The sequence below is a fragment of the Lasioglossum baleicum genome, chromosome 14 (assembly GCF_051020765.1).
Source record: "Lasioglossum baleicum chromosome 14, iyLasBale1, whole genome shotgun sequence".
NCBI lineage: Eukaryota > Metazoa > Arthropoda > Insecta > Hymenoptera > Halictidae > Lasioglossum > Lasioglossum baleicum.
The window spans coordinates 4,382,951-4,403,237 of NC_134942.1; the positions used below are offsets into that span (position 1 = coordinate 4,382,951).

General features: G+C 43.6%; 2 protein-coding genes across 9 annotated transcripts; both read left to right on the plus strand.

The window, feature by feature from the left end:
• Positions 1-155: 155 nt before the first annotated feature.
• LOC143215795 (acidic phospholipase A2 PA4) lies at positions 156-10,005 on the plus strand. Of its 7 annotated transcripts, none has more exons than XM_076438264.1 (6): positions 1,150-2,619; positions 2,716-2,843; positions 4,946-5,200; positions 6,353-6,690; positions 6,855-7,027; positions 7,172-10,005. In XM_076438264.1, exons 3-5 carry the CDS (start codon positions 4,946-4,948, stop codon positions 7,021-7,023), a joined length of 762 nt encoding a protein of 253 aa, XP_076294379.1. In that variant the 5' UTR covers positions 1,150-2,619; positions 2,716-2,843; the 3' UTR covers positions 7,024-7,027; positions 7,172-10,005. The 7 variants fall into 7 exon arrangements, with proteins under 7 accessions (XP_076294375.1, XP_076294382.1, XP_076294380.1 ...); XM_076438263.1 differs by lacking the exons at positions 1,150-2,619; positions 2,716-2,843 and adding exons at positions 3,883-4,370; positions 4,478-4,805; XM_076438262.1 differs by lacking the exons at positions 1,150-2,619; positions 2,716-2,843 and adding exons at positions 3,883-4,082; positions 4,163-4,805.
• Positions 10,006-10,630: 625 nt separating this feature from the next.
• Limk1 (LIM domain kinase 1) lies at positions 10,631-20,079 on the plus strand. Of its 2 annotated transcripts, XM_076438246.1 has the most exons (8): positions 10,631-10,838; positions 11,618-11,732; positions 12,014-12,454; positions 12,884-12,976; positions 13,439-13,571; positions 13,679-13,911; positions 13,992-14,217; positions 14,361-20,079. In XM_076438246.1, exons 1-8 carry the CDS (start codon positions 10,739-10,741, stop codon positions 16,608-16,610), a joined length of 3,591 nt encoding a protein of 1,196 aa, XP_076294361.1. In that variant the 5' UTR covers positions 10,631-10,738; the 3' UTR covers positions 16,611-20,079. The 2 variants fall into 2 exon arrangements, with proteins under 2 accessions (XP_076294361.1, XP_076294362.1); XM_076438247.1 differs by lacking the exon at positions 12,884-12,976.
• The last annotated feature ends 208 nt before the right edge of the window (positions 20,080-20,287 follow it).

Genomic DNA, 20,287 nt, shown 5'->3' on the forward strand with positions numbered 1-20,287 from the left:
ACGCGTTGCGCGTTGCCTGAATTGATCTAATTTATTTACAACCGGCAGTTGTACGTTCCACGGTTCTAAACATGCGGCGGGTCACGTGATTCGGAATCTCCCCAATGCAACGCATCTGGATCGTGGGTTCATATATCTATGCCCCTGAATATTAGTATCCTGACGATACGTTTCAACGATCAGTCCGATAGCGACCGTTGCGACGAGACAAAGCCAGACTTCCGACGACATCCATACCCTGTGACATTCCCCGAGCCAGTGGTAGGATATCCGTGCTCTCTTCCAGTAGGAATCGAAGGTGAGTCGAATAGCAAGTTATCAAGGTACGCGACGCTCCGTTGCTCTTTATTGTTTTCATACTAACGATACCTCGTCTCAGCTGTTCATCCGCGAAACATGAAAACGATGTTGAATTTCGAGCATGCATTGGTCGCAACATATTTCCCTGGAACGGTCGTACACGAGAAGAATCGGCGAGCGACTGTCACCGAAAACGAACGAGCGCAGCCTCAGGAATATTGAATTGCACAAACTTGTTCCGCGATGAGGAGAACACTGCATAGACGAAAGATCGCGCACGACGTGGTCCGTCTACCTTTGTTCTTTATTTTCCAAAGGAATTAGTATAGGAGCCCGTCTGCTTCGAACTATCCCGAACACTATGATAACTCGTCCAACCGACAACGATCCTTCCAACATCTTGTGCATCGGAAGCATCGTCGCCGGCTTGGTAGCGTTCACAGGACAACATAGAGGAGAAGGTAGCTGCCTACTCGCGAATAGTTGTTGCGCACTGCAGCAGCCCGAGTCGCGTTGCGGTTGTCGGGGGGTGGGTGCGCAGAAGTCGCGAGGGTGTTGCCGAGGGTGCCACCAGCTGGCGAATCCATCCACCTCCGTCTCTCAGTGAGCTTCGCGTGATTCTATCGGTACGGGTGTCTTTTGCGCGGCGATCCTCCTGGCAACTCGGTCCGTTCCCGGACCGATCTCGAATCGATCTAGGATCGCGGCTCGCGCGTCCTCTACTCGTCCGCTAGTCTTCGAGAGCGCAGACGAGCGCAGTGTTTTTTGGTGCACCGTCGACGCGCGTGTACGCCAACGAGCTCCGACAAGTCTGTCTCAGGGTAATTTGATCGATTTTTAAGCGGCGTGCGGCATCAGCGTTTCCTAACGAGCAACTTTACCTGAACACGGACGATCTCCGACCGTCCCGCCGTTAATTCGATAATCGGCAATCCCGTGATACCATTTTCTGCTCGATTGATCCGCTGCACCCGGTGCTTGGTTATTCTCCGCTAAAAAGTCGTGTCGTACAGCAGCGGTTTGATCAATTCTCGTTGAAACCTCCAACGAGGCACAGTATTAACGCAAATGACCAGTTTCATATTCTTTATCTTACAATTGCAATTATAATTGGTTCGACAGATTTCTTTGTTCAAGTATACGTTCACCACGAAAATCGCAGGGAATCTAAATAAATTCAGTTTTGTTATTTTCATAGGAGAAAACGTATTAGACAATTTTGATGCTCGGTAGGTTTAGTGTCACTGTTAAGCGATGAGAGCTGGGAGAGACCGGAGCGGTAATGGTTCGCGATGACCGACCCTCGGGGCGACGGAGGTGGGTCAGAGTCACTGTGTTGATTCGCCACGGTTAGATAGAGCTGTCCGGTCAATGTGGTTCACAGGTTCAAGAGACAAGTTCGTCAACGAGGCCCCGTGACCCAGATTCGCGATATCTGTGCAATATCTCTCAATTTCGCGGAGTGTTTCGCGCGACGCTTTCGGGATCAAACCCTCCCATCGAACTGGGACACTCGGCCTGTAATCGGGTTAATTCAATTAAATTTTCATCGATCCGACCAGCGACCACGGCGTTCGCACAGACATCTCTCTCGTTCTCTCATCGTGAGCTTCTCTCGGGACTTCTTCCAAACATTCATGATGTTACGACGCATTCGTAATTTCGCAATAGATATTCCGAAGCTTGCAATTTTGTTTTCCACTTACGCGTACGCGTTACCTGTTGCTCGTGGCGCGAAACGTCGTCACTGGGGTCGACAACCCAGACAATGATATTTATCTCAGCTGTGCTCTTCTCGCGACGCCTCTTATTTTTCTCCAGATCGTTGGTTCCCTCTTTTCAGAGTAGACAAACGGGCCCCGTCCTTGCCGACTCGACGAGAGAACGGTTCCTTTCGATCATCCTTTCTGCATGTTGCGTTTCACCTTTGCGCAACTGCTCAAAAACTCGATGACACAGGAATTTCATCGTGAACGGGCTTCGATCGATCGATTCGATCGGTGTCGATCGTTCCCGAAGGTCGCGCGAAAATCTACTGAAATCGAGACCCGAGGTTTACGGTCCACAAGGTCGCCGGAGACTTTTGTCTCCCTGAGATCTGCTCGCATGATCGAGCGTTATTCGCGACTCCTCCGGCTCGGAGGAAGGACAACCGGTGCGAAGTCTCCGGCCTTTGTTTCTTATCTCCTGGCGACCTTGAACGGATCTTTGGGAACGGTTCTCGGGAAGAGTTAAGCGAGCATCAGTCGGATCGCGCGTCTCCGAGTCATTTGGTCGGGGATCCCGGACATCTCCGTCGATCGTTGTCAACCATCCTATGTAAGTCTTCTTCGTTTTACTATTCTCAGAACATTTCTGATCAGTTTGCAATTTGGTTCTTCGGAGGTGCTTTTTATCTTACCGATGAATTGATAGTTTCGCAGAGTTTCTGCGGAACGATTCCGGTTCCTCGAGGATTCTCGACGTCCGTTGGTTCCCAGGAAGTTTGGCGTTGTCTAGGATAGAACAGTGTTCTAGTTTGCGTTTATTTTGCTAAACCAGCCGTAAGTGTTTCCAGATTTTTCTCTATCGGAGGCATAGGTAGGTAATTACTAGATAACGCTTCGCTCGTTTGCGCGAACGGAAACGAACAATGCGGAATTGTAGAAAATTCGAAACGTCGTAAGTGTGTTATTCAAATGTGATGTGATGCGAGGAACAACTCGATGTCCGTGAAACGAAGGACTGAGATGAAAAATTATGCTAATGATGGAAACATACGTTCGAGACATTAATGTCGCTTACATAAAATCATTTTAAAACTTGCTCACCGGCGAGGACGACCGCACGCGATCGATGTCTAACGTTCGATCGCCTCGAGACGAGACGATTTCCTTCGAAATCTCAACAGATCGCTTGTCAGATTCGCGTAGATCTGTTCCGAAGAAATCTAAAGTCTGCTAAAGTGTCGCTACCTTCTCTAAATTCAGATAGTTTCCGAATTTGCACCAGCCTGATTTCAGCGCCCGCTCTAGCGGTTACGTCGCCCCGGACAAAAAGACAAATTGCCGCCCCTTAAGAATATATAGATATTTTTTGAATAAATGTACATATTTTTTATTTTCAATAAAATTTTAATAAAAGCTGGTATTTAAAAAGAAACACATAACATAACATAACATTGGTATAATCAAGCAGTACAAAACAGTAGAAATTAATTATGAAATATCTGTACCCAGCCACAAATTGTTAACCATATAATTTTTTACATTTTTAAATGCTATTAAAAATTGTGTATTGTTGCACAAACAATTAAAATGCCATTATTTTGAAAATAAAACAAGGTTTCAGTTTCCGTAAACTTTTTTATTACATCTTTTAGAATTACTTGATCAGCAATTCCATGGTCAATTGCCAAAATGGACAAACAATTAAGACGATTTTGTGTAGTAGTCGAACGTAAAAAGCGCTTAATTAATTTTACGCTACGCACTATAAATTTTTAGCGAATGAAAAAATCGATATGTGAAATTTTCTATTAATTGGGTATTTAACACATCAATATTTTTCTCACACTTACAGCCAAAATGGCGCCCCGGACAAATGTCTAGAGCGGGCCCTGCCTGATTTATATGTATAATAACTATCGACCCAATCGAAGTGGAGAGTTGAAATTCTTAATCCGGGACCATCGAAACGTTTTTCCCCGATATGGCATGTTTAATTCGGTTCAAGGGCAGTTTGGAGCCCCTTATCCGGCCTAAGTTGAAAGCGTGATTCATGTTTCGACTTATCGAGCCCAGGTACGACGAATCGTTCGACGAGCATTAATCGATCTACCCCCCCAACTAGCTCGTTAATAAAGCGACCGGAATTCCTGCAGGGCAATCTGTCTGGCATTAACGATAGATTAGGAAAGAAAATGTCATGCTGTCCTGTGACGTAACGCAATCAGTTTCCATTAGGCCTCTCGTAGTCCTGGAAGGGAAGGTCCCCTTGGACCTTCGTGGGGTCACGGCAGCGTTTAAACTTGCACGGGCCTATTTTTAATCCCTATTTACAACGTTGGATAAACGACTGCAGGAAATACGGTATGAAATGGGCTACCGGAAGTAGGTGAAGCGGCTGTGTGCCGCGTTATTCTTATTTCCACAACACACATACATAGATAGGTACCTGAATTCACATTTCTACATAGGAAGATCGGCAAAACGCATCGTGTTGACTCGTTTCAACGGTGAAGTACCGTCGATGCATATTTGTAGAGCCCACGCGACGGGGTTCAAACATTGTGTAATATCTGCGAATCGTTGACCCAGTGTCCTCGTTGAGAATATTGACTTACTCGATGGTCGGTCCTTCTGATCCCGAGAGATCGGTAGACTCTTCTTCGATGGAACAACAAAATTCCAAACCGAAAATCCCGTGGCCTCTGCATTACAAATCAGCCGAGTGATGCAATTGGCGATCGTCATGGCAATGAACGCGATTAGCAACTTTTAGCGCCTTCTGTACGATAAAGCGAGGTAAAGTCTCTCCGAGGATGTTTGAGCTCGCCAAGAATGAAAGTTTGATTCTGACACGACTAACGCGAATGAAAAATGAACTCGTACAACACGAGTCGAAATCTCGACGAATTCTACAATCGCATGATTGGAATTTTCAGATGTTGGCGATAACGTTGATGCTCGCGGCAGCGTTGTGGAGCCGCGCAAGCGGGAGCAGCGTTCTGGTAGCAGACATGGCGATGTCCAAGATGGTAGAGCTGAAAACGGACGCACCGTTCTGCGCTCTGTACACCGATCGCGGTGTCATACAGAAGATGGTGCTGAACGCCGATCCCAAGAAAGTTCGACAAATGTCCAACAACCTGGTCGCCGACCTCGAAGAAACTTGCAAAGAGTCCCGGGACAAGGGAAAGGTAGTACGCGGCCTCGCTCCCAACCAGATCGTCCAGTCGGACACCTCCGTCGAATCGATTAACATTTCAGAAACATAAATATCTCTCCCTCTACCTTGTCGCGATGTTTTCGTGCGTTTTACTTTCTTACGGCTGCTCTTGAACTCTAAACCGAGAGCAAGACAGTTGATCTCCATGCTGATTGCCGATCTTTATGATCGTTTTACGTCGCGCAACCTCGTGACGAGTTGATCTGGCTGTGACGCAACCACTGTCCTTCCGATTGGAGTCAAACAACCGTGTTACCCTGCAATTGAGACTCTCAAACCCATTGCATCGAGCTTCTTTCTTGCAAATTACTTGATCTGTAATTCGCTTGCTTCACCGTACTGCGTTCTCCGGATTCTCCACGCGTGCTCGCTCGGAACATTGAATTGTTGCGCCCAATGGAGTAATCGCGGGTACTCGAGTAGTCGAGTAATTCGAAAGAGAGACATGGTCTGGGTCGAGCGCCACGCAGCAACTCGCAACGCGTTCGGTGCCCATACTTTTCGGGTTTACTCATCTACCAAGTCGATAATGGTCTTATTATATAGTCGATATTGTTCTTCGAACAATTCCATTAGTTTTCGGATGACCTAACCCGGACCAGATTGCTCACTCCTGCATGGAAACTTTCGATTCCGCGACCGATATCCGATACGAAGCACGGCGCTCGGCGTGTCCAAAAAGAAGGATCCCGATGTCAGGGCTCGATGAGATACTACACAATAATTCGGAAAATTTTCGATACCCGTTAGGAACCCGAATGTCATGTACATATAGACTGCGGATCTTTATGCGTTTCTGGTTTGTAAAAATGCTCAGAAAATGCTGGAGTATCAAATTCGACAGAATTTAGTACGATTTTCATTTATTTTGCATCTACAAATGTTATTACCGATGACAATAGGATTTTGTTTAGCACCACTTTCTTAAAATTTCTCTACAAAAATTGAAAATTGCATAAACATCCGCAGTCTAGCCATAGATTTTCGGGTATCCGCCCACCCCTAATAAATACTTACAATTAGTTAATCAAGCTAGGGAAGAATATGTAGGGCAACATGATAGACAAAGTAGAAGTAGAATAAAACGCACGAACGGTAAAGACATGAGAGAAATTGTTGACAGAACCAACCCGCAGGCGGTGGACTGATCTATCCAGGAACTAAATGGTGCGGTCCGGGTACCTTGGCCAGTTCGTACGACGAGTTGGGTCACCACGCGGCGGAGGACGCCTGTTGCAGAGAACACGATCAGTGTCCGGTGACGCTCGGCCCGCACGAGTGCATCCACGGGATTTGCAACAACTCGCCATTCACCAGGTCGCACTGCGACTGCGACGCCAAGTTCCGCAGGTGTCTGCAGAACTTGAACTCCGAAGTGGCCAACACTCTCGGCGCTCTCTTCTTCAACGTAATACAGGTCACCTGCTTCAAGGAGAGACGTCCATGCTCCCAATGGCAGAGGTAAGCTCGCTCGCCGACGATCAGGCCTGTGTTTCTGGCATTCGAGCCGGGTGCACCTTCCAGGAAATTACAATTCATATAATAAACAACTTCGAAACCTGGCTTCCGGCTGTTTCGAGTCTCCAGAAGATTGCTCTGCGATAACATAGTTAACGATTTTGAAGCGGGAATACCATTAGCTGCCCGTTGGAGTGGGAGAGCTTGGGAAAGTTCGAGGTGCCGATGCCGCGAGACCATTACGCCAAAAAGGTTCTAATCGTGAAGACGTTCCTGCAGATAATGCGCGAGGCCCTCAAACAGAAGCAGCGGCATCTTCTCGGCGGAGCAACGTGAAACTGTAATCTCGTAAACTTTCCGCAGGGTTTTGGTGTCGGTTTGGCGGTGGTGGTGGTTTCGTTGGGGGCCATACAGCTTTTCGTAACATAGCTGAAAGAATTCCATTCGAGTAAGATCGATGTAAACGCATTCTTATCTGTTTCAGGAACGGATACGCCGAGTCCGTGTCGAACCAATTGTGCTCCCAGTACAATTTCCGACCCAGCGACAAATACATTCCGCTAATGCCTCTGAACATCAACTAGCTACTGCGAAAACGCAAGAAGACCGGACCAGACAGCCTTTAAGCAGCTGTGACAGTTAACAGAGTCTGAGCGAGCGGAACAATTGTGCGCGCGCGCCTCAATAATTCGGTGTTTTCGCCTGCACGCTACCCGTATTTCATTTCCGAATCTGAACTTACATCAGAGGACGTCCGGTCGCGTGTTCCGCCCCGTACGGTATGCTAATTCTGTGTATTCCAGGTCCGACCACAAGTCGGCGAACCTGGCCTCGAATTCACGAACGAGTTCGAGGGCGACCGTACGAATTAGTTGGCGAAACGTGGCACACACCTGGAACCGAGAAACATTTATGCAAATTTAACAACAGCCCCACGTTCGTTTCACGCGTCAGTCGGTATGTCGGCCTTGCGATCCTGATGCATTGCGCTTGCAACCGCTTGCGAACGGTCGCAAACGCTTGCAAACGCGTTCGTCGAGGCCGACCGCGTGCAGGCTCTGTTCATTCGGTCCCCTTCTTGCGTCTTTCCTTCGACGCTCTTCCGGACAAACGCGTCGAAGGAGCTCGATCAACAATTTGCCAATGATTTTTCAACAATTCGAAAGCGAAAAGAAGCGATTCAAAAAGTCTTTAGCCTTTTCGAAATCCAAACGAAGTTCATCGAATCGTTGTAGCAAATCGCACCGAACGTGCGTCGTCGAGAACACGATTTTACAATTATTACTGCTCAATTTTACTCTTTAATTGTATGCAACTTTAACGCTAGAACTACCGGTTGAAATTTAATAATATTGTGCGTTCGATGAGAATTGCACCAAACATCGGCAAATATACCCTCGCGATTTTTATATGTGTAAATTCAAACGACTCCCTTCGAGTCTCTTCGATACTTCTAGCGTTGAAGATATAATTGCGGTAAGCCCCCTCCCACGTTGTCAACGAGGGCTTTATCTCAACTATACTATTGCAACAAGGTTCGCGTTTCTTGCATATCACTCGTCGCCTTTGCTCTTCCGCGAAATGTGCATGCGATTGCATAATCGATTAGAGGCATCTGCAACGATCCCCTTTAGATTAAGATAATCTGTTAGATTGATGTGCCAGCGATACAAACACCTTCTTAACTTCTTCTTTTCGCCAAGATCGCGCCATCGCGCCATCGCGGCGAAAGATTACAATTAGGATACTGCGTCGATCGCCGTGCTAATCTACAAGTTTAGGGAGCAATGAATGAAAGCCAAAGTTTTATAAAAGTTTACCACATGATTGTGCCGAGTGTTCGAATCATGTTCAATTTTCGCGAAATACCTCTTCCGTTGGATTTCGTTTATTACAATGACGCGATACATAAAGATCGCGGAATGATTGAGAAGATTGCACGGAAAATCGCTCGCGCATCAATCTAACAAATTCATAAAGTACCAATGAATTCCTCAAGGTTTACGATTTTCTAATGTTTGATAGCTACGAAGGTGTTTTCATCCGATCACACTGGGTTGAAAGCGTTTCAATACTATACGCAATGTATATTAGCTCGTAGCGAATAGCGTAGATGCTCTCGAACGCTGGTCAAGATAATTGGGTACGCCTGATTGTTTTTTTTTTTTAGACAGTTCGTAGACGGAGAAAGAGGGAAAGAGAATGAAAACGATGTTTGCCAATTACAGTACGCACGAGCAATCGATGGCGGCGAACTCTGCACAATCTCTACTGTGATTCGAATAATTCAGACGTAGACTTGCTACAGTTTTACTCGTAGTTATGTATATAAGTAACCGTCCGTTATTTGCGGCTGTTCAGTCCAAATAATCGATGCGACCAGAAAAGATATCTGGAGAGCGAGGTTGCGACACCTACACCGTGTTGTTCGGATTCGCTAATACCTCCAAAAAGATCGGCCGGGTAAACGTGCAATCGATTCACCGAGTCACAGTTAATAATTTTCAGAAATACCTCAGTGACATTTTTGTTTCCGAACGACCTTCGGTCGATCTTCGACGGCGCGGTGCCGATCTCGATAATCCAGAGAAAAATCTCTGTCCAGCTTTGAATAATAGTCGTCGGGCTGCGAATCATTCTACATTCGCGGCACTCGTGATCTTGTAGAAGGTTCTATTTACAATGAAAACCTTCGGCTCCGAAAAATCAGGTTTCCTTCAGTTTCTGTTTTTCATGGGATAAAGATTCGCAGTCTAATAATCGTTAATTATTCTATATCGAAGCCAAGACGAGCAATGGAAATATATTTTTGAATATTTATTGTATTGTACAGCGAACAGGATTACCGAGATTATTACCGAGCGTCGAACGATTCCGAGACGAATGCATTATTTATATATAAGTACACGATTTTTTAATTACACTACACATGTACAATACTAGAATACATTAGTTTATTACAACGTACTACTATTATAATATTACGTTCGCACGTAATACTACTGCTTGTACCATATTATTTATACTGTATACTTTTTATTACAATGCGATGCTCTTATTACTAATTATAATGATAACAATGACAGTTACTATGAACGGTACGAATTAAGCGACAAACGTGGGAATATACATATGTACATTTACGTTTTCGCTCTTACAATTATGTAGTGTAATCCGTAGACGCTTCGATAGCGCAACTATGATATTTCTGTTTGAAGAGGGACAAAATTCAGATGTTATAGAAACGAATACACAAGTTATATTGTTTTAAAGCGAAGATCAGATATTGTGAGAATAAACGACTACCTCCCAGCAGAAGACAGATTTTTTTCAATTATAAGGTAGTCTTGTTGCAGACTTTCCGTTCGCGAACGTTACTTGTACCGCATGTATACATATCGAATATACAGTCGGTGTACAAAGTATTCGTGCACATTTTAAAAACGAATAACTTTTTCAAAATTGGACCCAACAGCGTCAGTTTTTTTCAGACGTTAGAAAGATTAGTTTACTAGGTAATGTGTAAATAATCTTTCTTTTTAATTGTTATTGGCCACAATTGCGGAGGAAAAAGTAAAGGTCACGATTTCTAAATTTTGTATCTGTGCCTGCAATGAAAATTTAAAACATGTATTTTGTAAAAAGTCAGTTTATACATGTACAAAAAATTGAAAATAGCAGAAATTGTAAGAATCTGCGATTTAAATGAATCGCAAAACTCTAAATTAAAATATTTTTGCATCTTACAATGCTCACTGTACATGTATATAACTTACTTAGATTTACAAAATACATGTTTTAAATTTTCATTACAGGCACAGATACAAAATTTAGAAATAGTGACCTTTACTTTTTCCTCCGCAATTGCGACCAATAACAATTTAAAAAAGAAGTTATTTACACATTAGCTAGTAAACTAATCCTTCTAACGTCTGAAAAAAACTCAAGCTGTTTTGAAAAAGTTATTCAAAGTACACAATGTACACCGAGTGCCGCTTGAAATTTCGCGGCAGTGTGCGCGCGCACCATCTGTCGGGGATGGCGCGCAACTATGTGCGCTCTATACTCGGTGGTTGAGGTGCGGAGTGCGGAGTGGGAGCGTGTCAGTCCTATCTATGTAGATGCTGTGATGGATGAAGTTTCGTCAAACGGTACGTCTTTTCCGAAGAAAGTTCCGAGTTGCATTTTGATGGAAGTGAATGGATTCACAGTGTAGAAAGTGGAATCGTTTCTAACGTCGTGTCGTAACGGGACGATCGATCGTGAATTTCGCGTGATACGTTGGACGCTTCTCGGATCGCGTGGGCGTCCTGCCATCCGAGTCTCCTGGCCCACGCTCCTCGCAACTCGCAACTCGCAACACTTTATTTACGCTAGGCGAATCGTTCTCCTCGGTCGTTACGTTTCCCGGTAACATGATCGTTAGCGTGCCACGGTATCGGAGACCCATAATGATCCAGGTGACACGTTTCATTAATTGACAATTAAGGAAACCCTCGTCCGAGAACCGTATCGTTTATCGTCAGCTGGTTCATATATGTAACCAGCTTTCCCCTGATGCTTACCTAACGTCAACCGTGAATCACGTTTCCTTCGCACCGCGTCGCGTTCGGTTCTCCGCAGCATCGGTTCGCGGATTTGTTTTCGCAGCTGTTGCCAGCTCGATGTATTCGAAATTCAACGCCGGATTTACCCTTCACGACATCGTCGGACACTCGCAAAAAAGTACACGCGTCTACGTGTATGTAAATATACAAAACAGAATCAAAGAAAAAAACTGTGTAGACGTTCGTGCTAGTTAACCGAACGCGATATTTCGGAGATAATCAAAAATCAAAGAGATGAAGTTTCTTTACTGTCCTGTGTACTTATTTCAAAAACTTATTGTCAATATATTCAGATTGTAATTTTCTTTTGCGATCCATGTTAGACCAAGCAAGTGGGGAAAGCGGAGGGACGATAACTTGTGCCGGTTGTCTGAATGCGATCGACGAAGACGAGTTCATCCAGGCTCTAAACCAGATATGGCACATCGATTGTTTTCGGTATGTTATTCTTACGGAATAGTAGATCTTACTCCTTGTCCTCTAAGTACATCGAAACGCCACTAAAACATACTCCCACATTTTTAGAATTAAGAATATTAGAAAAGAAGCGGAATTCTCTCTTGTTTAAGTCTCCTTTACGAAATGACCACTGCCTGCCATAGGTAACTCGACCATTTCCTTATTTCAAGAGTCACCGGATCTATAGATTCTCAGGAACTTGAATAAATTAGATCTCTAAGCATCCGACGGTATATCAAGAAGATATTTGATTTTTGCAGGTGTTCAGCCTGCGACGTCGGCCTCTCGTCTTGGTACTTTGAGAAGGATGGTTTGCTTTTTTGCAAGGATGATTACTGGGCTGCTTATGGGGAAGCCTGCCAAGGTTGCGGCCAAATCATCACAGGTCCCGTTATGCTGGCAGGAGATCACAAATTTCATCCAGAATGTTTTGCCTGCAACTCGTGCGGCGCGTTTATCGGAGATGGGGAAAGTTACGCATTGGTTGAAAGGTCCAAACTGTATTGCGGATGTTGTTACAAGAGACAAATGCAGCCGGTCAATAGGACGTCCAACTGTCCGTTTGCTAGAAAACCACATAGCATCAGACTAGTAGAAATACCTCCGAACTGTTCAGATCCGGAGAAGCAGAGAGGAATCAAACTGACATTAGACACAACTCCTAGTCCTAGAAATTGTGGAGCTTTGCTTCGTATATCAGAGTACGTATACAAACTGTGTACAATTTACTTGTACATCCTTGTATTATATTTTTTCTGTTTACATTCGGTATTGTTCGTCGAGAAATGTTAAACACAATTTGCCTATTTGCCTTGTTCATGTCGAACGTTTTATGAGTAAATTTTAGCTATCGAAAAAGCACATGCGTCATAGTTAAAAAGTACTTTAAATTGGACACGCGAGAATTGTCTACTTCGATGAAAACCAAAAAAGAAAAACAAACGAGAGATTTGTATATAATGAGAGTAGGAAATTTTCAGTTTAAAAGAAAAAGAAACAATATTTTGTACAACATATAAAATTATAGTTAATAAAGCTTCTCTAAAGTATTTAACCTTGCATGAATAATTCTGTGGTATTTGAAAACCGCTGTAGATCGCAGCCTCTAATAACTTTGAACTAAAACACAGGTTAATGAGAAATGTTCGTGGAAAGATCAGTAAGCTGCTGGCCTCTATGATGGAGGTTCTATTTAGGCTATGCTGCCACTTCTCTAATCATAGGTACAGCATAACAAATAAATAATATGCACTAGATATTGTGTCTTTTATTAATTAGGTGTGTGTACTTGGTAGTTGCTACATAACTGCACGCGAATACATATCTTGTGCAATATGGTATCTTGTCCAAAATGTCAGTCGTTCGTTTATTAATATACATACATTACATAGTTTTGTAAGCATGTAACATATAGTTGAGAAAAAACTGTACTTCATATACATATGTCATTTTGCGCTGTGTGGTTGTACTATATACCGTTTCGAAATCATTACATTTTATGTATTGTATACGTCACACGTTACATCTATCTTCAAGGATAGGTTTACCAACGAATATCAATCCTGTTTCTCATTATAATACGATCGTACATATTCCTGTACCTATTAAATGCACGCAAAATATTGCATGTATTGTTGCAACAACTGTTTACGAATATCGGTAATCTCACGGGGAACGTGTTACAGACTGAACGTATCCAGCGATCTCATTTCCTTGCACATCGGGGATCGAATACTCGAAGTGAATGGTACACCGGTCAAAGATCAACCCATCGAAAGCATAGAAAACCTTATACAATATTCGGACACCGTTTTACAGGTAATTTTCTGCTTTGTAAATCTGTACATTTAACATTGAACACAGTAACTAATGTCACCCGAACCCGATTGAACTCTGTTACAAATGTGCTCATTTATTTTTTTTAGTTGACCATCGAGCATGATCCGGATGCAGTGTCGCGAAGACCAGCCTACTCCTCACCGTCCGCGACAATGTTGACATCGATCGGAAGTCCAAAAACCACTGCAGAAAGTAAGGAACGGTTATTCAAACGACGGGACGAAGGCTACATTAGCGGTACACGAAGCAGACAATTAAGGAGGACGCGAGATCCTATGCACAAAGAACGCAGCAGTTCCATGTCGAGACTACTCGATGGGTATGGGATTTATTACTGGCAGAAATTCATTTTGCGATAGCAATAACGAACAGAGATGCTCAGCGTACAACGTATTGTAGATCTTCAACGAATCCCACGTGCGACTTGAGCAGGACCAGGTCATTTCGAGTGGAGCCAAAGAATCAAAGGATATTTCGTGCGAGCGATCTAGTGAAGGGAGAACTTTTAGGCACAGGATTCTTCGGACAAGTGTTCAAGGTGACGCACAGGGACACCAACGAGGTCATGGTACTAAAGGAGTTGTACAGAGTCGACGAGGAAGCTCAGAAAAATTTCTTGAAAGAGGTAGCTGTCACTTTGCAAATAGAATCGAATCGAAATAGAATCGAAAATCTATGACATTCGGGTCTCTGAACAATATAAATTTTCGGGTTCTTAAAACCCGACCCGAGATACATACAGATACATATGTTTCATCTTTTCATTAGGTAGCCGTACTGCGTTCGTTGCATCACAACAACGTTCTTCGATTTATCGGCGTTCTGTACAAAGACAAGAAGCTCCATCTGGTCACGGAGTATATAGCAGGTGGAACTCTGAGAGCTCTGCTTCACGACGCGAATGAAATTTTGCCGTGGGAACAGCGGACGTCGTTCGCGAAAGACATCGCCGCTGGCATGGCGTATCTACATTCCATGAACATCATTCACCGAGACCTGAACTCGCACAACTGTCTGGTGCGCGAAGACAACACTGTGGTCGTCGCTGATTTCGGTCTCGCTAGGATAATACAGAACGGTAATTCGCCGGAGAATCGTAAATACAGCAAACATTCCGACGGAGAGACGAGAACGTCGAAGAAGGAGCGGAAGAAAAGGTACACGGTGGTGGGAAATCCGTATTGGATGGCTCCCGAGATGATGAAGGGCAACAAGTACGACGAGAAGGTCGACATATTCAGCTTCGGCATCGTTGTGTGCGAGATCATAGGCCGGGTTCAAGCTGACCCGGATTACTTGCCAAGATCCTCGGACTTCGGTCTGAACCAGAATGTTTTCAAAGAGAAATTCTGCTCGAATTGCCCGGAAATGTTCTACAGGATAGCGTTTCTCTGTTGCGACTTGAACCCTGACAAAAGGCCGCCGTTCGAGTCGATGCAGATCTGGTTGGAAGGATTAGCGATGCATTTGGCGGTCGGCGCTGAATTGCCAGCGGACCTGGAGTTCGACATCAGGAACTACACCGGATCTAGTACGAGTACCAGCGAGTCGACTACTCCGGACACCCTTGCGCCGCAACTGAAGCCTATCAAAGAGGGCCAGATCCATCAAGAGAAGAAACGGTGCAGCGGATGCGACGACAGCACTCTCGAGCGCGAAGAATCTGTTCAGAGCGGCAACACGCTCCAAGTGCCTGACCTAAACGCGATCACCTCGAAAGGGAGGTACACGAGGCAGAACAGCAAAACGAACGAATCGCCGGGGAATACGGGTCGATACACGCGTCAGAATTCCAGGTCGAAAGATACCGTTGAGAAACTCGACTCGGTCGTGTCTCCGGAGAACAGCGGATTCACTGGTTGTTTCGCTAGGCAGAAATCGAATGAATCGTCCCCTCGCCTCTCGAACGACAAAGACAACAAAGCCCGTTGCGTGAACCAAGCCGATCAAACCGATTGTAATCTGAAGCGAATAGCCACGATCGAGAAGATCAGGTACGTGGGCAAAGCGAGTCCGTGCTCCTTGTCGGACACTCTGAACTCCGAATACATTCTCGATAACAAGTGCTCGTACAGGGTCAACAATAATATCAACTCGAAGTCGGGAATCGCCAGGACCAACTTGGAGAGCAAGTTCAAGATGCCGGATGCAAGCTCCGTCAGCGCCTATCTGAGGCAAATCGGGAAATCCGTGAGCACCACGGAGACGGAGGTGAAACCGGAGAGCCAAAGCGACAACGGCGAGTCGAAGAAAGCCGGCAACGAGAGCACGAAATCGGTAGGTTCGTACTTGAGGAGGACAAAGATCTCGCCTACGAAGGAGTCACCAAAGAACGCGTTTTCGCCGCAGAACAATAATCAATCCGAAGCTGGTACTTCGTTGCAATCAAAAGTAACTGTAAGCTCGGCGGAAATGAACGAGAACGAACCTGTGAACGAGAGAGTGGTAGCTAGGCAGGACAGCAACGCCTCCGATATCGGCAGCATTCTGTCCAGGCAAGGAAGCCTCACGGTACTAGATCGCTCGGCCAAGTACAAGGACAAGGTCTACGAAGAGTATTCTCCTTACAATACTTTGCAGGAGGACGACCTCCGGAAGAACAGTAATCTACGTTACACCGACAGCCTCTACTCGAACACGAGCCTCTCGAAGAACGACGATCTCCTTATTTACAATACGCAAAACGAGACTAACGCCGAGACTAACAAAAAAGACTGCGTCACGTCCATCCAAGACTCCTCCGAGTTAGAGTCTGATTCGAAGAAGTCGGTGTACGACGGTGGCAAGCTGTCCAGCTCGTTGGCGGAGTACAGCGGGTGTTACAAGAACGTTGATCTATGCAGGAAAGACAGCTTCGGCTCCGACAGTGCGGTCGGCACCATGAGGAGTGATTTTTTCGCCGACTTGGACTTCGTTCAGTTAAGGGATGGCAGACACACGCCGGATTTGTGCCATACTCCCGACAGGTGTTGTACGCCTAACCGGGCGACGTCGCCGATCGAAAGCACAGCATTGTGAGCCCTCGACGGACAATCGGAGTAACGTCTTTTAGGAGGAAACAAACAAATCTCACCCCACTAATTCGATCTCTGTAAGCTAGCGGTTTAACTTTTCTTAGATCTGGTAGGATAACTTGTTTAGGTTTTAACTTTTAACACGTTTCGTAACGTCACTTTCAAGCCGTAACAGGCGCCGTTCGACACCGTCACGCATATTTCTTGTTGGAAGCGTCAACAGTTAGACAAAGTATTATTATCAAGGATTCGACGCGTTCAGCGTTGGCTCCGGCAAAGTCTCGCTGCTCTATCCCATCGGTTTCTATGATCTTCAAAGTATTTTGGATACTATGCGTCTCGGTGGTGCATTCCTGCGTAAATCTTGCCTGGCGGTTTTTTCTTTTTCTTTTTTTTTTGTTCTACGAACGCGAGTTTAATGTAATTTATAAGACTAACGAAAGCATTCCATCCAGAATTCTATTTGATGCGTTCGAGATCGGTAGAACAAACGTGTGCTCGGGGAAATGGTCCTAGAAACGCCGCGCGCCGATCGTGTCAATTCTAATCGGTGAACCCTCCACCGTTTCTCCCCCGTTTTTTCGGAGTACGGGATTTCTTATTACGCTACTTCGACGTTGTAAACATTCTGTAGAGTCAGTTTGTAGAATAGAACATGTAAAAAATCATATCTTTTATCGGAGGATGTATATCGTGCTGTAAAATAGTCGCGTTTACGATGATGCCACGTGGTGCGCGTGTACAGAACATTGACATATGTATAAAAAGTCGAGACACGTCAATTATATCTTTGTTATTCGTCTCGAAGATCAAACTAGGCCAATTCAATATCGATTCTTTCGTTTCGACGTTTCCAAGTCACTGATTCTTCTTCTTCTTCTTCTTCTTCTTTTATTTATTTCATCGGATGTGTAATCGGATACTCGCGCGCTTCTTACCGTAGCAAAGATATAAGTGATGTACAACTGAACAGTATGATGTGTATGATACGAAGAAAAAATGTACATATAGTTTTGTATATATATATATACTCCAAGATTCGTCACGTTCAAAACACTGTTTACAAAACATAGATTTAATAGTAACAAAAAAAGGAAGCTTTATATTGATAATGTAGAGACGGAAAGTTCTTTTGATACTATTAAACGAAAAAACGATTGTACTTCTATTCTAATCGTAAGCGAGAGATGTTCCCTAATTTTATCGAGATAGAAAACAAAACCAAGATGCACAGCATTTAAGCTATAGTTTACGGTTGAATTTGTAATTCTTCTGCAGAGAGAAAGAGATATATATATACATATACATATATATTATACAGTATAAGACAAGTTTGTTTTTTATACAAAGTATTTATAACAACAACAAAAAAAAAAACTCCAGCACATTGTGTTGCATGCGTTCAAGAAGTTATTGTTTACTTTTGTTACCTTCGTTTCTTTGCCGATTCGAGTTCTTTCTGCATTATCTACATATATCGAATCAATGCGATCGGGAAATATTAGAACTTAGTTTTTTTTCTCGTTTTTCTAATCGCTAAACAAGCCGATCGATTACACGGTTACTACAAGAAGTATTTCGATTCATTACACCAAATAAAAGTTTGTTATCTGTGATAAAAAGTGTTTTGAAGCTGTCTATTTGTAATAGGGTGGATAGATTGTCCGAGGTAAATTTAAAAAGGCCGTTGGCCGAGACAAAAGAGAACCCCGATTAATTGCGACTCCGTGCAGACGAGAAGAGTGCCGATAATTTGTTCAACGTTACTTCAACGGACAATATACGTGCAATAAACGATTTTGCAAATAACCCTTGTACTACAAACAAAAAAAAAAACACAAATAATTATGGCTTTGCGACAAGTATATGCAAAAAACTATCTTAAAACGTGAGAAATATTACTCAAGTAAAGTATCGAAATATTTGAAATAATTCTTCGCGATCGGAAGATGAAAAGAAACAGCGTGTTATGGAGCGTTCGAATTTGAAATACATCTCGAATTGCGTGGTCCTCGAGGGGTCTAGAAAAACATGTGCCACAATCCGCTATTTCAACGGCACAAGAAAGATTCGTACAATTCTCAATTCTCTGCGCATCTGCGGAAACACTGGAATTTTTCATCTGGACTGTATCGAATCAGACGAGAGAATACTACATATATACTTTCTTAGTTTCGAAAATTCCCGGTTACACGAGAAGTATGCGTATTTAAATAAACAAATAAAACGACAAAAAAAAACACAAAAAGATCTGCGTAACGGAAAACTAATAATCGTGCGATGTATTTAATAATCACAAGTATATTTACGTAAAGCGGCAGAGACGAACTCGTCGTAAAACGTTTTTCAACGAACAGTATTAGACTTGTTATCGTTGCTTAATCATGACTGGACTGCGGATTTTTCGCTTTAACAGGGTGCAACCATTGTTGAACACGTTAAGCGAGGTTAACAATGTTAAACGCAGAAATATTCGCAGTCGACTCATAACGAACGTAGTACACAAGCAAGTGAGTACTTAGGTGGTTATAGAAAAGCGACGGGCACAAGAGAAACAGGTGTACACTATTCTGTAAAAAGAGAATGAAAAACCCCCCTGGAACGAAACGTTAGACACTAATTATTTTTATAGTCTCTGTAAGTCTGAACTGTTTGTAAATTATTTTTCTTTACTCGCTGAGAAGAAACAGAAGCGCGGAGATCAAAGCGTAAAGCCACGTATGCAATATGCAGCTACGGATAACGTGTATTTTGATCCTGAGTGGTAACTTGTTGGAAAACGACACGAATATCAAGAAATTCTGTAGGATTTGGAGATATTCGAGACAAGTCTGCTATAAAACCATGAAAATCATTGAATTCTCAACGGAAAGCAATATATAAGTTGATAATGTTTACTAAATCACTCAAGATTATGTTTGTTCCCAGATAGCACTGAGACATCTCAAAGACATCTGCAAGACGCCTGCCGCAAGACGTCTTTCAGACGTCCGAAAGTCTCCAGAATGTCTTCTGTTACAGAACGGTACGTCTGAGAGACGTCTTCAGACGTCTTTTTACGTCTCCGAAAAGATGTCTTACTTCAGACGTAGAAAACGACTTTAAGACATCCTTTTGGGACGTAAGACGTTCAGACCTAAAAAAACGACGTAAAACAGACATCCATGAGACGTCGGTTGCTATCTGGGTTATCGCACGGCAATTGCTAAAAAATCAGGTTCTCAGAGTAAGGTCGTTTTTCCTACGAGTTCAACTTTTCCAAATGAACTTTTCGTGTCGGAACTAATGCAACTAGGGAACAATATGTTTCTGTTAAACATTACAGCATAATGGAGGAAGCAGAGAAAAAATGAATAGTTGGCATTTTACTCCTTACGCGACATTCGAATATTTACGTTTAGGAAAAATAACTGCAAAAAAAAAGAATACAAAATCTAGGCAATTTATAATAAAGTATATACAATTTAACGGAATCGCATTATTTATTCATTTTATTGCCCAACAAATCTTGCGTTGAGTAACTTCCGTAACATCCCCGGTGAAGTATATAAGCGCGAAGAATATGTTCTCCAGTTGAGTCATCGTACTGGAAACTAATACATATTGACATCTACTTTTCTACGAGAAGAGACAGATCGATTGCATTCATATTTGTAGCCTGTCTGTAGTATTGAACAAATA

Coding starts and splice junctions, on each gene's coding strand:
- Limk1 (XM_076438246.1), top strand. CDS start 10,739: ATGTGCGCTCTATACTCGGTGGTTGAGGTGCGGAGTGCGGAGTGGGAG. Junction 10,839..11,617: donor GGATGAAGTTTCGTCAAACG/GTACGTCTTTTC, acceptor GATCCATGTTAG/ACCAAGCAAGTGGGGAAAGC. Junction 14,218..14,360: donor AGAAAAATTTCTTGAAAGAG/GTAGCTGTCACT, acceptor TCTTTTCATTAG/GTAGCCGTACTGCGTTCGTT.
- LOC143215795 (XM_076438260.1), top strand. CDS start 4,946: ATGTTGGCGATAACGTTGATGCTCGCGGCAGCGTTGTGGAGCCGCGCA. Junction 5,201..6,352: donor AGTCCCGGGACAAGGGAAAG/GTAGTACGCGGC, acceptor AATTGTTGACAG/AACCAACCCGCAGGCGGTGG. Junction 6,691..6,854: donor CCATGCTCCCAATGGCAGAG/GTAAGCTCGCTC, acceptor ACGATTTTGAAG/CGGGAATACCATTAGCTGCC.